Genomic DNA, 20,541 nt, shown 5'->3' on the forward strand with positions numbered 1-20,541 from the left:
ACTATAATTTAATACATGCTTCAATTGCTAAGTTAGACAGAAATGAAATAGAGCATATAATAGTTAAATTGATTGTAGGATAATGACTTCAAATTGATCTAATTTTTGAATTTTCTCAGCACCAAACATACATAATTAGCAACTAAAATGTCGCTAGCTATCGGATCCGGTTTCAAAGCCACCTTGAGAGTAATTTTCACCTTCACTTTGAGCGGCCAAAGCTAAAGCCAAATTCTCATCCAGTTGCAATTGGGCCAATCGTTCTGCCTCTTCATCTAGAACATCTACATTCTCGTTATTCTGACCATTTTGCTCTTGTTCATTCATCTCAACAGGACCCCCCTGCCGCATCCATTCTCTTAACATAGCTAAAAGATTTTCCCGATTGGGACCTTCAGGAAGTCTAATTCCAACAGGTTCACCTCCTTGTGCTTCATTTTGAGGATTCCCGCCAGCATCGACAGGAGCTGCAACATGGTCAACTGGATGGCCATCCTCGCCCACAGCAGGAATTCTCTGTTCACCAACAACCTCTATCGGATTCTGCATTTCGAAACCTCGAACCCCAGCTTGGTTCAAAGCTTCTTGTTCAACGCCGTAAAGCGGCATCAGGGCTTCCAGGAAAGTTGACAGAAGATTCCTGCCCGCTGGGTAGCGAGATCGCCCATGCGGTGACGGAGGTCTTTCGTAACCTAACTCAGTGTCAAGAGGCGGTAATGGATCGTACGAGTATAGAGGCAACGATTGCAATTCGTTCGGAAGATTTGCAGGAACTTCTTTAACGTCAGAAAGTATAAAATGACGATACACATTTCGCGGAGTACCTTTGTATAGCGTCTTTCTGTCGTTCTTCGACTTCTCGGCCATCAGATCTTTGGAGTTGACTCTTTCAATGGCTAACTTTGTACATCTTTCTAACCATTTCATGACCTCTGGTTGTTTCCATATATGATATATGCGATGCGCATACAATTTACACATTTGAGTAACGATTGGTAACTGATTGACATCTGCAGACATTCCGAAGTACCGGTTTCTCTCTGTTTTTGAATCCGCGTCAATGTTGCACAGATTAAGAAGCTCCGGCAAAACTGAGGGAAAAGATATCAGTGCGTCTTCTAATTTTCTATCAATTTTTCTCTTACTAGCAACATCTGAGGAACTTCCACTTTCATGAAGCAAAAACTCAGCCAAAGGAATCGAATACGCGAAATTCGGCAATTGATACAAATTTTTCAATGGATTCCAAGCTGTGTAAAAATTGATGAGCCATTTATATTGTTTCGACATGACGGCACATACATCGATTAGCAAAAGAATCGACAAAGGATCTTCATCAGGCGATAAACTTAAAATGAGTTTACAAAATTCCAGAGATGTTCTGTGACAACCTTTCTTGGTGAGGAAGTGTATATGGTGAAACATTGCAATGTAAAGACATCTATTCTCTGTATACTTGTAAGGAAGACGACACTTGCCAGATGTGACTGAGAACATCGGATGGAATCTGAACAGAAATTCATTCTAATTTCAGACGGTATAAAAGCTGTATAAATGATGAGATTTTATTGAATAAAAGTTAAAAGCGTCTTTAAAAATCAAAGGCAGTTGATCTCTACGGCCGCAGTGTCGTGTGAATTAAAAAATACCGCCGCGTTTCATAAAAACATCACATCGAAGTTAACTGCATTAAACGACAAAATTGGGGTAACGCGCCTTCCTTTTATTCAAGATGAAAAACAGTTAGGTTCAATTGACTTCACCGACAAATAATTTCAACTAATAAAGCATAGCCGGCAAATTGCCGGAAAATAGCCGCCAATGATCCGCTTGACGCACATTGAGATAGAAATTGGCATAATTTTTCTAAGTGTCAAAGTGTTCTTATCTGGTCTGCAAAATCCTCATATTCAGTTAGAATCTAAAATTAAGCATAACACTAATGCCCGCCAGCAATTGCTCTAAGGAACCTTGATAACCTAATGCACTATGACTTAATGACCGGGCTTATATGTTTATCCCATTTCTTTTGATTTTGCTCTTTTGACTTTGACCGTATTCACTACATTACGTAATTCAATGAGTGAAAGAATCTAAAATCCATTTAGTTGAAACAGTGAGTGAGGTAAGTCAGAAGTCAAATGTGAAAATCTTGACTAACGTAAAAAGAAAAACGTGATCAAAAGGAAAATTGTGATCAAACGTGATCAAACATAGCCGGAATAACTGCGAAAGAGACATGCGTGCCGTATAAAAGAGATAGAAAAATACAGATCTAAATTGAAGAAATCGACGCCGCTCAAAAAGCTATGTAAAAAACATTGGGCAATTAATTAATAAATCTTGTTAAAATTCATTCCGCAGAAGCCTTTTCATGGGGACTATTATTACACAAATGAGTTCATTTGACCTTAAACTAATTCAAAAAGCTTAACTTTTAAAGTGCAAAACTCAATTTACTGAATGACGTAAGTCACGTATGATCAAAATCTAATCCCACAGAAACTATTGCTAGAGAGAGTGAGAAAAAACGTCACTTGCGCAAAAGCCGTTAGTGAGAAAAAAGTCATTCAGAAAATGTGACTTTTCCAGATTTGCTGTGTGAACAATTGTAAAACGAAAAAAGGGTGTCAGACGACCAAAAACAGCCTAAAATTCCGATAACGACTCAAAGAGTCGTCTTTCTAAAGAGATACCTTTTAAAAAATCAACTTGCAGTTACTAAAGTGACTACTTAAACCAAAAAATAGGTCCAAATTTGAAATATAGCCCATAAAACCAACTGAACAAAATAACAATTAGAAAAAGTCAAATAAAACCGACTAACGTCGGGCGAATTGCTCTCAAACGACTGGCGGCAGGTACAGTTTTGGGAGGCTATCTTTTCAGCTTTAGCCTAATTGCTGGGGGGATGAAGCGTGGGGAGGGTGAAGGGGGGTCAAAACCTGCCTTCACACCATGCGTGTACAACACAGTTCAGTTGAACTGCATACCTAGAGCATAGTTAGAACAGAGGCTCTGAGAGCCCTTAAATCCCTCTGGGCAAACTGTTTATCCTGTTTTTGAGGGGTCTCGAAAAGTCAAATGGGTCAGACAAAAAATTGGTCAAGCGGAAAATCGCATATAAAGACCACAGGACTAATATAATTGCTTCAAACTTCGTTTGAGAGCAATTCATTACTCCTGTAAGAAAAACAGGCAAAAATTACTACAAAATTGTTTCACTCAATTGGAAACATCAAACTGCTAAAGCAGGAAAGAGCAAGCTAAGTTAGGTTGTAAACAATTTTTATTTTTGAAATATTTAAGAAAAAATTGTTAAAAATTTATAAACTGTATTATAAACACTATTTTATACCAAAAAAGTAATCACATAATAACTAAAAAAAATTGGCGCAGTAGCTGTCGTTTCAATTCCCAATTAACACGATAGAACTAAACAACGGCCAATAAACTTATTAAGTCAGAAATCAATCTTGATAGACTTAGGAGCAAGATCGACATTCAAAAGGCAAAATCGTATATTATCACAAACCAGCCCAATGAAAAACCCCAGAAGAAATGTCAATCACAATTTTAAACAGAGAAGCTAGCAAAAACTCACTGCTATATTGTAATAAAAAACAAAAAAAGATAAAAAACCTGGGCGTAAATTATTAGTTCCAATCAACAATTTTAAAATTAACAGCAGGGACAATCAAACTGAAAAGCTTTGGAAATTGTTGTGAAGATACATGCTGCAGTGTGACGAACACCGACATCGTGAAGATAAGAAAACTAATTCGTAAATTTTGGAAACCAACAATCAACACAGAATTTCTAATTAGAAATCAAATTGAAAACAATTTCAGCAAAACAACTTAGATTTTGAATTATTAGGCAATCGGGTCACAAAAATTTGCATATCTATGTTCGTGTCTCAGCAGGAAGTTAAAACAATTCAATTTCGAAATACTAAAACGAATTGAAAAAAAAAATGTTTAATAAATGATGAAATTTTTCACTCAATTTCAAAGGCTGATTACCAGAAAAACACTTCAATTAATAAACATAGCTGCCATATTGCCTGAAAATAGGCGCAATAGCTTTGTAGATCTGCAGTCTCAAACAGTAAGAAAAAGACACCAGAAAGAAAAAGTAAGAAAAAGACAACAACAAATTACTCCTAATTAAAGGATAAGATGTTACATTTTGATTAAGACACACAATCCCTTGACCTTATCTCTTTGAATTAAAGTAAAGAAAAGTCAATTTCATATTGAGGAAGTCATTTTTGAGAGTAAGGTAAGTCACGTGTTACCAAAACTTAATCACGCGAATGAACAAACAAAAACTCGTTCCACTAAGAGTAAGAAAAAACGGCATGCACGCACTTCAGCTGAAACTGCATAAACGAATGAACATAAAGCAGACTTAAAGTGGTTCTGACGTCCTATGCTCGTAACTAAAATTTTGATGAACATAAAAAACAAGAGAAGGCCAATAATAGCCCCAGCTATCACTGCGTCTATTAATAAAACAGAACTAAAATCCCTGACCGTTGACATGAACTTTTTAAAGCGTTTTAGAGTAAATAACTACAAAACACACACAAAAAACTTCGACAAAAGAAGAAAATCTCACGTCAAAAAGAGGCATTCAAGGAACGTGAGCTGGGGGTTATAGATGATATCACGCCACATAATAGCAGCTGAAGTGCAGCATCAACAAAAGAGTTACGGAAAGAGAGAGAGAGAGATAGAGAGAGAGAGAGAAAGAGAGAGAGAGAGAGAGGAGATAGTGGGCGAGAGATTAAACGTGAATGAGAAAGAGAAGGACAAAAACCCCAGCCAACAGATAGAGCTAGGAATATTTTCCACGATGAGATTCGACACTGCAACTTCTAGTTTTCTATCCGTGGTAGTAATTAAATCATATAGAAAAAAACTGAAATTGCAAAATCCAAAAGAAAGTTTCAACATTTCGCAGTGAAAAAAAATGTTCAAAAAAATTTTCTGTCAAATAAACCATCTGCAAGTCTTCAAAAGTTGTGTTGGCCAGTAATGATCGATAAACTCAGGGAAAAAATATCAAAAATATTAAAGAAAATAGCAAAATTTAACAAAAATCTTGCTAAAATTCGTGATATTACTATCTTCAGAAGCACTTCATTGTCTCAAGAGACTCCAGTATCCCTATTTTAAGCCTTAAATAGTTTCATTGGCTCAAAGATCCATAAACTTGGATCAAAATAATATTTGAAAATTGGAAAAACTTTAAATTTTATCAAAAAAATGCTTTAACTCGATTCATTAAAACAGTGATAACAATTCCATTAACTCTAGAAAACATGCAGCAGCTTATTATCAGACCTCAGAGGAGGTCCTTGTGCCCCTGGTGCAGGAAAAAAAACATTCAAAAAACTTGAGAACATTGAACTTTTTATTAAAAAAATAGCCTAAATTTGTGATGTAATAATCTTGAAAAACATTCCATTACATCTAGATGGACTGGAAACCTATATAAGCAATTTTCAAAAACTTGAAAAAATTGCTAAAATTGGTGATAATAAAAAGTTGAAAACTATTCCATGGCCAAGGAAAACTTTCAAGTAACTTATTATAAAACCTTTAAGGAAGTTTTCCGGCCCCTGTGTCTATAAACTTGAATAATGACAATAAACTTCAAATAAAATTTCAAATACAAATGAGAAAACCTGCAAGTTTTGTAAAAAAAATGCTAAAATTATGTTGAAGATAATTCCATTACAACTAAAAACTATGCAGTAGTCTATTATGAAACCCTAGAAGAGATTCAATGACACCTAGGGTTGATACAACTCGAAAAATGACAAAAAATTTTCAAAAAGCTTGAAAATTAGTATAAATTTGCGTGTTTCTGTTTGGATTACCAAAACACAGCTCTTAAAATGGTCAGAAAAAGTAGTTATGTTTTGCAAAAGACCTTTATCAACTTTAACCAACCCTAATATTAGACTGATAAAAAAAAATTCGTAAAAATGACAAAAAAACAAAAAATGCAACATTTTGAGCTCAAAAACTCCTAAAAATGACTTTTTAACCTTAAACTACGGCCTTTTTTAACCTTAAATTACAGTTTCATCACACTAAGCACTTGAAGGAATACTAAACACGGCTGTTTATCCCGTTTTTAAGGACGAAAAGTCAAATGGGTCAGACGAAAAATCGGTCAAGAGAAAAATCGCATGAAAAAAGACCAAAAGGATTATAATTAATACAAAATTTGTTGGAGAGCAATTAATGAACATAGCTGGCAGATTGCCAGAAAATAGCCGCAATAGATTCGTAGGTCGGCAGTCTTAAAAAAACAGTAAAAAAGACAGACCAAAAAAATTTGTCTTTTCATTGAAGGCTGATCTGTTATATTTTGACTAAAAATCTGTATAAGTTATTGCTGCCTCTATTAGCTGATCTCAAATAAACTTCATTTAAAGTGACACACACCCATTTGACCTTATCTCTTTCAATTAAAGTAAATAAAAGTCAATTTCAGAGTGAGGAGGTCATTTTTGAGAGTGAGGTAAGTCAAGTGTGACCAAAAATTTAATCACGCAAATGAACAAAAAAACTCGCTCCACTAAGAGCGAAAATTGACGTCATACATGCAATTCAGTTGAAATTGCATGAACGAATGAACAAAAAGTGGCTGTGACGTCATATGGTTGTAACAAAAATCATGACGACGAAATAAAAAAAAACCAAGAGAAGGCTAATAATAGCCCCAGCTATCACTGTGCGGCTATTAATAAAAATTGGGCCAAATGGCATTCACTCAACTTAGTGCATGGTCAAATAACTTCTCTCGCTCAGAAAAAAAGTTCAAACGAAAATTTTCCTCAATTTCGTTTTTAGGTCAAAACGCCGTTTGAACAAATAGTACTTCCGGTTTTAAAAAAACCTTAGCGAATACTCATCTTCGGGTCGTAACCAAGAGCACCGCAGTATAGCTCCGCTCAACTTAAGGCTTCGCAGCTATAAAAAGGAGAGCGCCTAAGTACCAGCCACTGAGAGGCTGACGGCGGCTATTAATTACTACGAAAAAAAGTAATTAGAGCAACTTACGTAAAGGAAAACAATCAGAAAATAAGACCAACACTGCATATGCAAAGACTTTGCGCGTGTGAAAATTGAGAGCAGCTTCGAGTCTAAGTTTTAATTGTTGAAAAACAATTACCAAAAATAGCAATAGGTATTGGAGACTTGTGATATCAAAATAAAAAGCCTCAATAAAACTCCGATATTTTCACTTAGATATAGAAACTGATATAACTTAAGGAAGTATTAAAATGCTAACAAGGTGGATTGATATGAGTTTTCATAATAAAATTTAAACAACAGACTGAAGTGACGAAATGCTCTTAAACAAAAGCGCATGGGTGAATTGTATCCTGCTTAAGCTGGTCGGTTGTAGCAAAAACGGTCAAGCACGATAAAAGACATGAAATGGTTTTTGAACAGAGTAGAATTTGAACTGAAACATAACAGTTTGAATTTTACAATTTTCAAAATATTGTGAGCGCTTGTTGAGCTGCATGCAATCTATCGGTTGGCACGCTTTGCCATGAAGCAGAGCCCTTTACTCTATTACCAAACATTACCAAACGCGATTACCACAAACAAGGTTTTCTCTTGAGTAAAGTACGAGTACGTGCATATTTTCCAAATATTGATATAGAGTTTAGCTACTTACGCGGACTCGGCTATGCACAGCGCCCTTTCAATTAACGTTCCCGCATTTTGGCTATCATCATTCATTCTGAACAAATTGCTGGCTTGGATGAGAGTGTCGAGGTGGAACCAGTTTTGATTCAACAGCTGCATCAACCCTTCATGTCGCATTCCATGTGTTGCACTCCAAAACGCCAGTTGCGCTTTCTGGTATTCTTTCGAGTGTTCATACTTGAATATGTACTTATCTGATGACTCATTTTTAATCATTGACATCGATAGCCCGACTTTGGGTATTTGTTGAGGCATGTTTCCAGGAACTTTTGCTAACTTGTACTGACCACGCGGTTGGTTCTGTTTATGAGATCTAAAACATAACAGACTTACGTCAGAATATTTGCTCTCGAACGAATAGTGGGAGCTCAAATCTACTGCAGCCTGCTTTAGTCGGGGGGGGGGGGGGGGGTGTGACTAAATTCCCTAGGGGGGACTGGCTTCAAATGAAACCACTAATAAAATTTGGACCATTCCCATTTGTGCATGCAGTACGTTATGCACCTCCCAGTGACAGAGCACGTGTCATTAGGTAATAAATCATCATGTAAAAAAATTTTACGGGCGTCTGGTGGGTGGAAATAACGAAGAAAATTACCCAACCGCTCAGGCGCTTTTCAATTAATCCTTGAAAAAATTAAATTATAGTATAAAAAATAGGTAATTTAGTAGTCAATTAATTCGGCGTGATACAATAACTCAACAATTTTAGAATACTATAATAAATAACCACAAAATCACATTACATGCTGACAGTCGAGTGGACAGCTTATAAACTGTCTTTACTGCCAGAAATTCTCTATTTTATTTTAATTTATAACCAATTGTCTTGATACCAAATTTATTAAAATTGCTTTTTTCACACTTATATTCATCAGATGAAGATCTAACAATTTTTACTGTTGGATTTACCAAACGTTACAAGGATCAAGTAAATTGCAATAATATTCTTTGACGAAAAACACGATTTTGAATTCGATAGCAAAATAAAAAGATGCATCTTGATTTAACCCCAATGAAATTCCAGTTAAACCTTGAAAAAGAAGATTGTAATTGAGACTATCAGTTAAAGATTCATTCGATTTTCGGGGATTAGCCATAAATTTGAATAGCGTTTTCGTCATTACTCTTTTAGTTACCTCAACTTCCTCTATTTTCATCTAACTTTTTATGACAAGACAAGCCATCAAGTTTTCAATTCGATTGTCAATTGTAAATGCTACAGATTACAGATTTTGAGGAGGAAAATAAAGTGCGCTCCAGTGACAGGACCGCTTCTACACAAAGAGAGACACCAAGAGAAACTGGTAATTAAATCAACGGACGATGGAGTTTTAAATTAATTAAAAAAAAAATTTGGTGCTAAATTAAAAGGCCCTTGCATATTTTATACAACAAAGAACGGCCATTTGTTAAGAACTGTAGAACTTCGGAACATTTTGATTAATATACAGACTGCAATTATATTCAATTCACTAGCCCCCAAGCAAACTCATTATCAACAGTTATCAGTGCTTTATCAGTGCTCCAAAAAATGAAAACGAGTTGTAATTCTTAATCAGACATGCTTCTCTGTACAAAAACTGCAAACAATTGACGACCATATTACAGCAGTTCATATTGAACCAACACAAGCCCTGTCGAGAGATGCAACTTCTGTTCTCCAACAATCAATTAATAGACAGCAGCAATTATGCTAGACACCTTGGCACCCAGAAAAAATTATACACGACAAAAAACTATCAAAGTTCACGAAAAAAACAGGTGCAATAAATTAAGAGGAAGAAATTTCTTTAAAAGAAACCAGAGGTCCGATTCTCAAACACATATTCTGTTTTACCCTCCAACCTTTAAACCCTGGCCGCCAAATCGAATGTCGACTACTCCATATACGCCTGCGACTAGATCAAGAGACATTGTTTTACACTTGTGGTTATCCAAACTACCGATCGAGTCAAAGTTTTCAAAGAGGTAGAACCACCAATAACCTCAATCACTTCCAATCGCCGAAAAACTAGTTAAGAAACACTAGTAATGCGTAACTACTAATGCATAAAGGAGCCTGCAAGAATGTAATAAGCAAAAGATTATTTCAATAAGGTCAAGAACCGAGGAAGATAAAAATGCAGTCAAATTAAAGCAACAAGATTGCAACTTCCATCAAAATGGCTGAAAAACAATTAGTGAGAAACAAAAAACAGGCCCAAATCAAGTTAAAATTTGCCCACAGAGAGTTTGGTTACTACATTCTCGTTGACAACAAAGACACGAAGAGAGAAACTGGTCATTAAATCAACCGACGATGGAGTTTAAATTTAATTAAAAAATGATTTGGTGCTAAATTAAAATGCCCTTGCACATTTTATACAACAACAAAGTACGCCCAGTTGCTAAGAACTGTAGCAATTCGGAAAATTTTGATGAATATACAGACTGCAATTATATTCAAATCGCTAGCCCCCAAGCAAACTCATTATCAACAGTTATCAGTGCTATTGCCTCCAAAAAATGAAAACGAGTTGTAATTCTAACACACAATTCTTTTGACAAACGTGTCTCAGTGGTATGTGCTCTAAAATCCTCACGAGAAAACGCCCGTCAATTTTATAAAATTAGAGATCTTATGATCTATGACTATGACATCGATTTGGACCATTTCAGGACTCCTCTCATTTTTATTTCAGAATAATAGCTCTATAGATTTAATTAAGTGCTCTTGACCCTTTCATATTGTTCCCTGTATTTTCGTAGTGCAGTTTCTAATCTAAAAACATGATGGCCGCTAATGCCCGAATAACGGTAGAACCCTATAGCCGCACCAAAAATCAAAGCTAACCCCAATTCGAACGTCATTTTCGAGGATGCATCGCCGTAGCAGCAATTCCCGCTAAAGAACAATCCAACTTCAAACTCCAACTTTGAGACGCTGCTGTATGTACACTTTCAGGCATTGCAGGATGCAACCAGAAATGATCTTTAAGTCTCACAGCACTGCGAGACCATTCTGCGGATCAACATCTTCAAGAAATTCATGTTCTTAAATTAGAAGAGCTACAATTTGACCCAAAAACAGACAGCCCCTAGAATTTCCAAACAAATCTCCAAACAAAGGCTCCGCGTGCCTACCCAACGCCCAATGTGCCAGCCGTTAACACAACAACGCTTCCCGGAGACGATTGAGCACGTGATAGAGAGCACGCTCGTTTCGACGGACAAACAGCCACAAGAGCAGCTAGACTACAAACTGCAGAAGGCAACAAAAAGAACACGTGAAGCCGATTTTCATTAACGCAATGCCTGGCTGGCTTAGACGAAAGCTAGTGGAGCAACCGCAGCCACACCAGTAACCGATCTCTTTTCTACAGCTAGACAGCGAATGACAATCAGGGATGTGCGGGAAGGTTAATAACATTAAGGATGGATTGAATGAAATAGGCAGCCCAGTTTTTGAGAAACTAATCAGCGCGCTCTCTAAGCTTAATCGGACATGCTTCTTTGTACAAAAAACTGCAAACAATTGACGACCATATTACAGCAGTTCATATGGAACCAACACAAGTCCAGTCGAGAGATGCAACTTTTTGTTCTCCAACAATCATTTAGTAGACAGCAGCAATTATGCTTGACACCGTGGCACCCAGAAAAAATAGTACACGACAAAACTAACAAAAATCACGAAAAAAACGTGCAATATTTTTAGAGGTAGAGATTTCTTTAAAAAAAACCAGAGGTCCGATTCCCAAACACAAATTCTGTTTTACCCTCGAACTTTTACACCCTGGCCGCCAAATCGAACGTCGACTACTCCATATACGCCTGTGACTAGATCAAGAGACATTTTTTTAAACTAGTGGTTAGCCGAACTACCGATCGAGTCAATGTTTTCAAAGAGGTAGAACCACCAATAACCTCAATCACTTCCAATCGCAGAAAAACTAGTAAAGAAACACTAGTAATGCGTAACTACTAATGCCCAAAAGTCGCAAACTTTCCAAAATCCATAGATCAGCCTTTCAAAACGCTTGATTCCCAACCATCAGATCATCCATTCTCCCCTATGTCACAATTAAATTTGAAAACAGAAAAAGCCCTCGAGCGCTAATTGACAAAGGAGCCTGCAAGAATGTAATAAGCAAAACATTATTTCAATAAGGACAAGAACCGAGGAAGATAAAAATGCAGTCAAATTAAAGCAACAAGATTGCAACTTCCATCAAAATGGCTGAAAAACAGTTAGTGAGAAACAAAAAACAGGCCTAGATCAAGTTTAAATTTGCCCACAGAGAGTTTGGTTACTACATTCTCGTTGACAACACAAAGACACGAAGAGGGAAACTGGTCATTAAATCAACGAACGATGGAGTTTAAATTTAATTAAAAAATGATTTGGTGCTAAATTAAAATGCCCTTGCACATTTTATACAACAACAAAGTACGCCCAGTTGCTAAGAACTGTAGCAATTCGGAACAATTTGATGAATATACAGACTGCAATTATATTCAAATCGCTAGCCCCCAAGCAAACTCATTATCAACAGTTATCAGTGCTATTGCCTCCAAAAAATGAAAACGAGTTGTAATTCTAACACACAATTCTTTTGACAAACGTGTCTCAGTGGTATGTGCTCTAAAATCCTCACGAGAAAACGCCCGTCAATTTTATAAAATTAGAGATCTTATGATCTATGACTATGACATCGATTTGGACCATTTCAGGACTCCTCTCATTTTTATTTCAGAATAATAGCTCTATAGATTTAATTAAGTGCTCTTGACCCTTTCATATTGTTCCCTGTATTTTCGTAGTGCAGTTTCTAATCTAAAAACATGATGGCCGCTAATGCCCGAATAACGGTAGAACCCTATAGCCGCACCAAAAATCAAAGCTAACCCCAATTCGAACGTCATTTTCGAGGAGGCATCGCCGTAGCAGCAATTCCCGCTAAAGAACAATCCAACTTCAAACTCCAACTTTGAGACGCTGCTGTACACTTTCAGGCATTGCAGGATGCAACCAGAAATGATCTCTAAGTCTCACAGCACTGCGAGACCATTCTGCGAATCAACATCTTAGAGAAATTCATGTTCTTAAATTAGAAGAGCTACAATTTGACCCAAAAACAGACAGCCCCTAGAATTTCCAAACAAATCTCCAAACAAAGGCTCCGCGTGCCTACCCAACGCCCAATGTGCCAGCCGTTAACACAACAACGCTTCCCGGAGACGATTGAGCACGTGATAGAGAGCACGCTCGTTTCGACGGACAAACAGCCACAAGAGCAGCTAGACTACAAACTGCAGAAGGCAACAAAAACGAACACGTGAAGCTGATTTTCATTAAAGCAATGCCTGGCTGGCTTAGACGAAAGCTAGTGGAGCAACCGCAGCCACACCAGTAACCGATCTCTTTTCTACAGCTAGACAGCGAATGACAATCAGGGATGTGCGGGAAGGTTAATAACATTAAGGATGGATTCAATGAAATAAGCAGCGCAGTTTTTGAGAATCTAAACAGCGCGCTCTCTAAGCTTAATCGGACATGCTTCTTTGTACCAAAAACTGCAAACAATTGACGACCATATTACAGCAGTTTATATGGAACCAATACAAGTCCCGTCGAGAGATGCAACTTTAGTTCTCCAACAATCATTTAATAGACAGCAGCAATTATGCTTGACACTGTGGCAGCCAGAAAAAATAATACACGACAAAACTAACAAAATTCACGAAAAAAACGTGCAATAATTTTAGAGGTAGAAATTTCTTTAAAAGAAACCAGAGGTCCGATTCCCAGACACAAATTCTGTTTTACCCTCGAACTTTTACACCCTGGCCGCCAAATCGAATGTCGACTACTCCATATACGCCTGTGACTAGATCAAGAGACATTTTTTTTACATTAGTGATCATCCAAACTACCGACCGAGTCAATGTTTTCAAAGAGGTAGAACCACCAATAACCTCAATCACTTCCAATCGCGGAAAAACTAGTAAAGAAACACTAGTAATGCGTAACTACTAATGCCTAAAAGTCGCAAACTTTCCAAAATCCATAGATCAGCCTTTCAAAACGCTTGATTCCCAACCATCAGATCATCCATTCTCCCCTATGTCACAATTAAATTTGAAGACAGAAAAAGCCCTCGAGCGCTAATTGACAAAGGAGCCTGCAAGAATGTAATAAGCAAAACATGCAGTCAAATTAAAGCAACAAGATTGCAACTTCCATCAAAATGGCTGAAAGACAATTAGTGAGAAAAAAAGGCCTAAATCAAGTTTAAATTTGCCCACAGAGAGTTTGGTTACTACATTCTCGTTGACAACACCAAGACACGAAGAGAGAAACTGGTCATTAAATCAACGAACGATGGAGTTTAAATTTAATTAAAAAATGATTTGGTGCTAAATTAAAATGCCCTTGCACATTTTATATAACACCAAAGTACGCACGTTGCTATGAACTGTAAAAATGCGGAACATTTTGATGAATATACAGACTGCAATTATATTCAAATCGCTAGCCCCCAAGCAAACTCATTATCAACAGTTATCAGTGCTATTGCCTCCAAAAAATGAAAACGAGTTGTAATTCTAACACACAATACTTTTGACAAACGTGTCTCAGTGGTATGTGCTCTAAAATCCTCACGAGAAAACGCCCGTCAATTTTATAAAATTAGAGATCTTATGATCTATGACTATGACATCGATTTGGACCATTTCAGGACTCCTCTCATTTTTTTTTCAGAAAAATAGCTCTATAGATTTAATTAAGTGCTCTTGACCCTTTCATATTGTTCCCTGTATTTTCGTAGTGCAGTTTCTAATCTAATAATATGATGGCCGCTAATGCCCGAATAACGGTAGAACCCTATAGCCGCACCAAAAATCAAAGCTAACCCCAATTCGAACGTCATTTTCGAGGATGCATCGCCGTAGCAGCAATTCCCGCTAAAGAACAATCCAACTTCAAACTTCAACTTTGAGACGCTGCTGTATGACACTTTAAGACATTACAGGATGCAACCAGAAATCCTTAAGTCTCACAGCACTGGGAGACCATTCTGCGAATCAACATCTTCAAGAAATTCATGTTCTTAAATTAGAAGAGCTACAATTTGACCCAAAAACAGACAGCCCCTAGAATTTCCAAACAAATCTCCAAACAAAGGCTCCGCGTGCCTACCCAACGCCCAATGTGCCAGCCGTTAACACAACAACGCTTCCCGGAGACGATTGAGCACGTGATAGAGAGCACGCTCGTTTCGACGGACAAACAGCCACAAGAGCAGCTAGACTACAAACTGCAGAAGGCAACAAAAAAGAACACGTGAAGCTGATTTTCATTAAAGCAATGCCTGGCTGGCTTAGACGAAAGCTAGTGGAGCAACCGCAGCCACACCAGTAACCGATCTCTTTTCTACAGCTAGACAGCGAATGACAATCAGGGATGTGCGGGAAGGTTAATAACATTAAGGATGGATTCAATGAAATAGGCAGCGCAGTTTTTGAGAAACTAATCAGCGCGCTCTCTAAGCTTAATCGGACATGCTTCTTTGTACAAAAAACTGCGAACAATTGACGACCATATTACAGCAGTTCATATGGAACCAACACAAGTCCCGTCGAGAGATGCAACTTTTCTTCTCCAACAATCATTTAATAGACAGCAGCAATTGTGCTTGACAACTTGGCACCCAGAAAAAATTATACACGACAAAACTATCAAAGTTCACGAAAAAAAACAGGTGCAATAATTTAAGAAATTTCTTTAAAAGAAACCAGAGGTCCGATTCTCAAACACATATTCTGTTTAACCCACGAACCTTTACACCCTGGCCGCCAAATCGAACGTCGACTACTCCATATACGCCTGTGACTAGATCAAGACATTTTTTTACACCAGTGGTTATCCAAACTACCGATCGAGTCAATGTTTTCAAAGAGGTAGAACCACCAAGAACCTCAATCACTTCCAATCGCGGAAAAACTAGTGAAGAAACACTAGTAATGCGTAACTACTAATGCCCAAAAGTCGCAAACTTTCCAAAATCCATAGATCAGCCTTTCAAAACGCTTGATTCCCAACCATCAGATCATCCATTCTCCCCTATGTCACTATTAAATTTGAAAACAGTAAAAGCCCTCGAGCGCTAATTGACAACGGAGCCTGCAAGAATGTAATAAGCAAAAGATTGTTTCAATAAGGTCAAGAACCGAAGATAAAAATGCAGTCAAAATAAAGCAACAAGATTGCAACTTCCATCAAAATGGCTGGAAGACAATTAGAAACAAAAAACAGGCCGAAATTAAGTTTAAATTTGCTCACAGAGAATTTTTGTTGACAACATTCTTGTCCTTTCCTCAGCCAACTCAGTCATTCTCGGCAACTCCTTCCATTACCCCAAAGCAAGGGTTTACCCAAATCCCGGAATTGACAGTCCACAATAACAAAATTAAGCCAGTGAACAAAAAACGACCAGCCGTACGACAAGTAGATTCCCATCTATGCACATAAGAAGCACACGATTCAGCCCAACGAGCAAATCCTTTTCGAATGTTTCTTATCTGACAAAAATGATCAATTTGAGAACAAAAAAGGAGTAATTACTCCAAACGAAATGCTCGAAAAAGAGACCGATTGCCTTAAGTACCATGGGTAAGAAAAAATGGATTGTACGTCTGCACCCTTATTGTAATTGAGGACCCACGCAGAATCTCTAGTTGAACAGTGGTTGGCAGACTTTCTATTCTTTCAACCGAGCAGGCCAACAATTATAACAAATCCACAAACAATAGCATAAGCGAAAACGAGAAAAAGATGATTATATTATGGAACTGAATCAACTTATCTAAGACTTTACAAAAAAAAACAAAAACCTGACCAACCCAAGGGACCACGAGAGTACAGTGAAATTTGGTTTACGGCATCAGAAACTCTAGAAGATCCGAGCAATCAGCTGCTGTTTCAACAGGAGATCTTGGACCAACTTCTAAATTTCTAAAAGATGGAGCAAGTTGATTCACAAAATAACGACGGAGATCGGAAGTTCTTCTTAAATAAACTCAACTGGGATACTTCACCATTAAATCGGGATAAAACTGACGAAAGTGAGGGCTTGTAAGTGGAGTACTGACATTTTCGAGCACCACTTCGATGTTGGATATAAAACGAAACTGAAAATTAAGCTATCCCCAGATCACGATTTACCGGTATATGTTCAATGACCGCCTACTCCTATCATTTGTGCGACGAGCTGCACATTGAATTAAAATTGATGCATTACTATGGACTTATTACGACGTTGTCACAGTATAAAAATGGTATCCCATTATTTGTTCACAGAAAAGAGTCCCGCAAAATGAAATTCAATTGAACAGTTCATCATTCATTCAAGAATAACAAACAACACCTACTTTCCAATCTCAAACATGCCGGACTCAACAAGTCAATTTGCAGTAAAATTTTTACACAGCTTCGACTGCTCACAGGCGTACAGATGGCAGCTGTACAACGTCTGCCCTTCAACTCATCTTCGAGAACTTATGCGTACAAACGTTCAGCCCAAGGACTTAGCAAATGAGTCACCGGTTTTAGTTCATTTATCCGTCATTATCTAGACTGTCTGAATTCTAGATCTCCGTCTCAATTAATGGACAACATTGGAAGTGCCGTAATCGAAGTTAGCCAACAAATACCTAGTCTGAGAAAAAATTTCGAGTATACGAAGGTCAGGAATAAAATTGTCCTAAGAAAAATCGAAATAGCTTCACAGCACAACCACAAATGTTGAAATCTCGTCGCAAGCAGAGAACAACCAGAAATTGTCACAATGCCAAAAACGACGAAGCATGTCAATGAACTAAATGGCTTCACCCAGTTCTTCGGGAATATAATACTAAATTTCGGTGAAAAGCCGATCCCCTTTTACAGACTCGTACGAAATGGAGCCCATTTACAAAATGAAACGCACTAAAAAGCATTACAAACTGTGAAAACAGATTTACTGGAAGCAACAGAGACACCACTCAAATTGCTCAATCTTGGCTTACAGTACGTCCTCTTTGACGCCAGCTACTATGGAACCATATTTATGCTTATGGTTGAAGCCTATGTCACAAGTAATCAATCGAAGAAAAAGAAAGTCCAAGTGTCTTTTGGGTGACTTTTTACGACGGCACAGCTAAAATTTTCACTCATTACAGAAAATTTTTGGTACTCTACTTTGCAGTAGACCAGTTTTCTCACTACATCTGCTCATCTAGCCAGCCAGTTACTGTATTAACGGATAATCAACACATCCAAATCAAAAACAATCCCGCCGTCATTAACTTTTTGAACCCAGCTCTTTAGTTGAACATTTTCATGGCCCGAGATGAATGAAGTTGATATCCGTTCACAACTACAGCAGCATGGACTTTATGAAGCGTAGGTTAAGAAAACGAGAAAACGGAGATAAATAGGTTCTTCAAGTTTAAGCGTAGTGAAGGTAATGCAATACATTACCCGAATCAGGCCGATGTTTTGAACGATTTAACTGTCAGAGAACATACGTTAGATTTGGCGAAACAACAGAAAAAAAGACTACGCACGCAATTGAGTGGAAACGTAATGAACTAAGTAGAAAGTTGATGTATCTCGAAAGGTTAAAATAGCGCGAATGCAGTTTGACCATATAGATTCAAGCAAAACTACCTGCAAGAGCATCTTTAGAAGTAGGCAATCTACACATTGCACATTTCGCCAACATGAGGAAATTTGGGAATACATCGAACAGGAATTTCGAAAACGATTTTATTACTCCTGTTTTACGAACGTTTCATTGATTTAATCAAAAACGGTGTACATCATCACATGTGTACAGCTCGAACAAACAACGAACAATCGATTAAAACCACCATTACAATCAGTATCTTCATCGAAGTCAATTCCCGGAGAAATGATGCAAATTGACGCAGTTGAACAAAATGTCCAATTTACAATTTGTTTATAGGGGAATTGATGTGTTCACAAAGTACTTACTTTGCAGTAGCACTGAGAAATGGTAGTGCCGACAAAGTTAATGAATAAATTTTCATTTTAACACTATGGTATTTCTATTTAGTGCTATAACTTCCATGATTTTAGGGCCATATGTACACTTGACTTTATTGCCTCATTGAAATGAGAAAATGTATATTTACTTTATTGACATCCTTTAAGCTATCTCTGTATACTTGCAATAAAATCCACCTAGTTATCATTTGTTATCTGATCGTATTACCAGTAACTTGCCAACCAGTATTTTTATTCACGTTTTACACTTTTCTATGTTCTCTATTTGGCCGGCGCGGCGCCAGAAGAATTATCAATCTTGAGTCAATGTTGTTATATTTGTTTTATGATTTCTCAAATGTAAATTCTCAAATGACACCCGGGTCCTGAATAGTATTAATCCAAAAGAACCAAAATTGTTAAGCTTAAGATCAGTAGTCAGAAATTTTCAGTTTTAAATTGAAATCTTTGAATTAGGATCTTCTCTAAGCTATAGACCCTGCTTCGAAGTAAATTCCCTAGCCACTCAGGCCCTGTTCAACAAATCCTTGAAGACTAATTTATAGTATAAAAAACATGTAATCTAGTAGTCAATTAATGCGGCGTGAAACAATACTTCAACAATTGTAGAATACTACAATAAATAACTACAAAATCACATTACATGCTGACAGTCGAGTGGACAGCTTACAAACTTGTTTTTACTGCCAGAACTTCTCTATTTTATTTTAATTTATAACCAATTGTCTTGATACCAAATTTATTCAAATTGCTTTTTTCACTTATAATCATCAGATGAAGATCAGGAGTTTTACAAATTTTAGATGAGAATAACCTTAACATTTTTACCGTTGGATTTACCAAACGTTACAAGGATCAAGTAAATTGCAATAACATTCTTTGACGAAAAACACGATTTTGAATTCGTAGATAGCGAAATAAAAAAGATGCATCTTGATTTAACCCCACTGAAATTCCAGTTAAACCTTGAAAAAGATTGTAATGGAGACTATCAGTTAATGATTCATTCGATTTTCGGGGATTAGCCATAAATTTGAATAGCGTTTTCGTCATTACTCTTTTAGTTACCTCAACTTCCTCTATTTTCATCTAACTTTTTATGACAAGACAAGCCATCAAGTTTTCAATTCGATTGTCAATTGTAAATGCTACAGATTACAGATTTTGAGGAGGAAAATAAAGTGCGCTCCAGTGACAGGACCTCTTCTACACAAAGAGAGACACAAAGAGAAACTGGTAATTAAATCAACGGACGATGGAGTTTTAAATTAATTAAAAAATAATTTGGTGCTAAATTAAAATGCCCTTGCACATTTTATACAACAACAAAGTACGCCCAGTTGCTAAGAACTGTAGCAATTCGGAACATTTTGATGAATATACAGACTGCAATTATATTCAATTCGTTAGCCCCCAAGCAAACTCATTATCAACACTTATCAGAAAGAATAATCATCAAGAATAATTAATAGAACAAAAGATATGTAATTTAGAAGTCAATTAGCTCGACGAGAAACATTACTTAAACAATTTTAGAATGTTAAAATAAATAGCCATAAAGTCACATTACAGAGACCCACAAAAACGAATCTTGAAACTTTGTCAGAACAAAATATCTGGCATAAGGAAATACCCTCTTCGGTTGGCAAAAAAATTCTCTGTGTCCTGTACAACTGTGTGAGTAGATTTCCTCAGAATATCAGCAAACACATTAAAGTTGGCACTCTTTAGCAGCAGTTTGAA

General features: G+C 37.0%; 1 protein-coding gene across 1 annotated transcript in view; it reads right to left on the minus strand.

The window, feature by feature from the left end:
• Window positions 1–48: 48 nt before the first annotated feature.
• LOC142336652 (ribosome quality control complex subunit TCF25-like) overlaps window positions 49–20,541 on the minus strand; it is a 35,565-nt gene continuing 15,072 nt past the window's right edge. Inside the window, exons 4-5 of the mRNA XM_075385562.1 lie at window positions 7,711–8,055; window positions 49–1,507 (exon numbers count right to left, since the gene is read on the minus strand). Of these exons, the coding sequence (XP_075241677.1) occupies window positions 154–1,507; window positions 7,711–8,055 (1,699 nt within the window). The 3' untranslated portion in view covers window positions 49–153. The remainder of the gene's footprint in view (window positions 1,508–7,710; window positions 8,056–20,541) is intronic.

The sequence above is a fragment of the Convolutriloba macropyga genome, chromosome 3 (assembly GCF_964194025.1).
Source record: "Convolutriloba macropyga chromosome 3, txConMacr16.3, whole genome shotgun sequence".
NCBI lineage: Eukaryota > Metazoa > Xenacoelomorpha > Acoela > Convolutidae > Convolutriloba > Convolutriloba macropyga.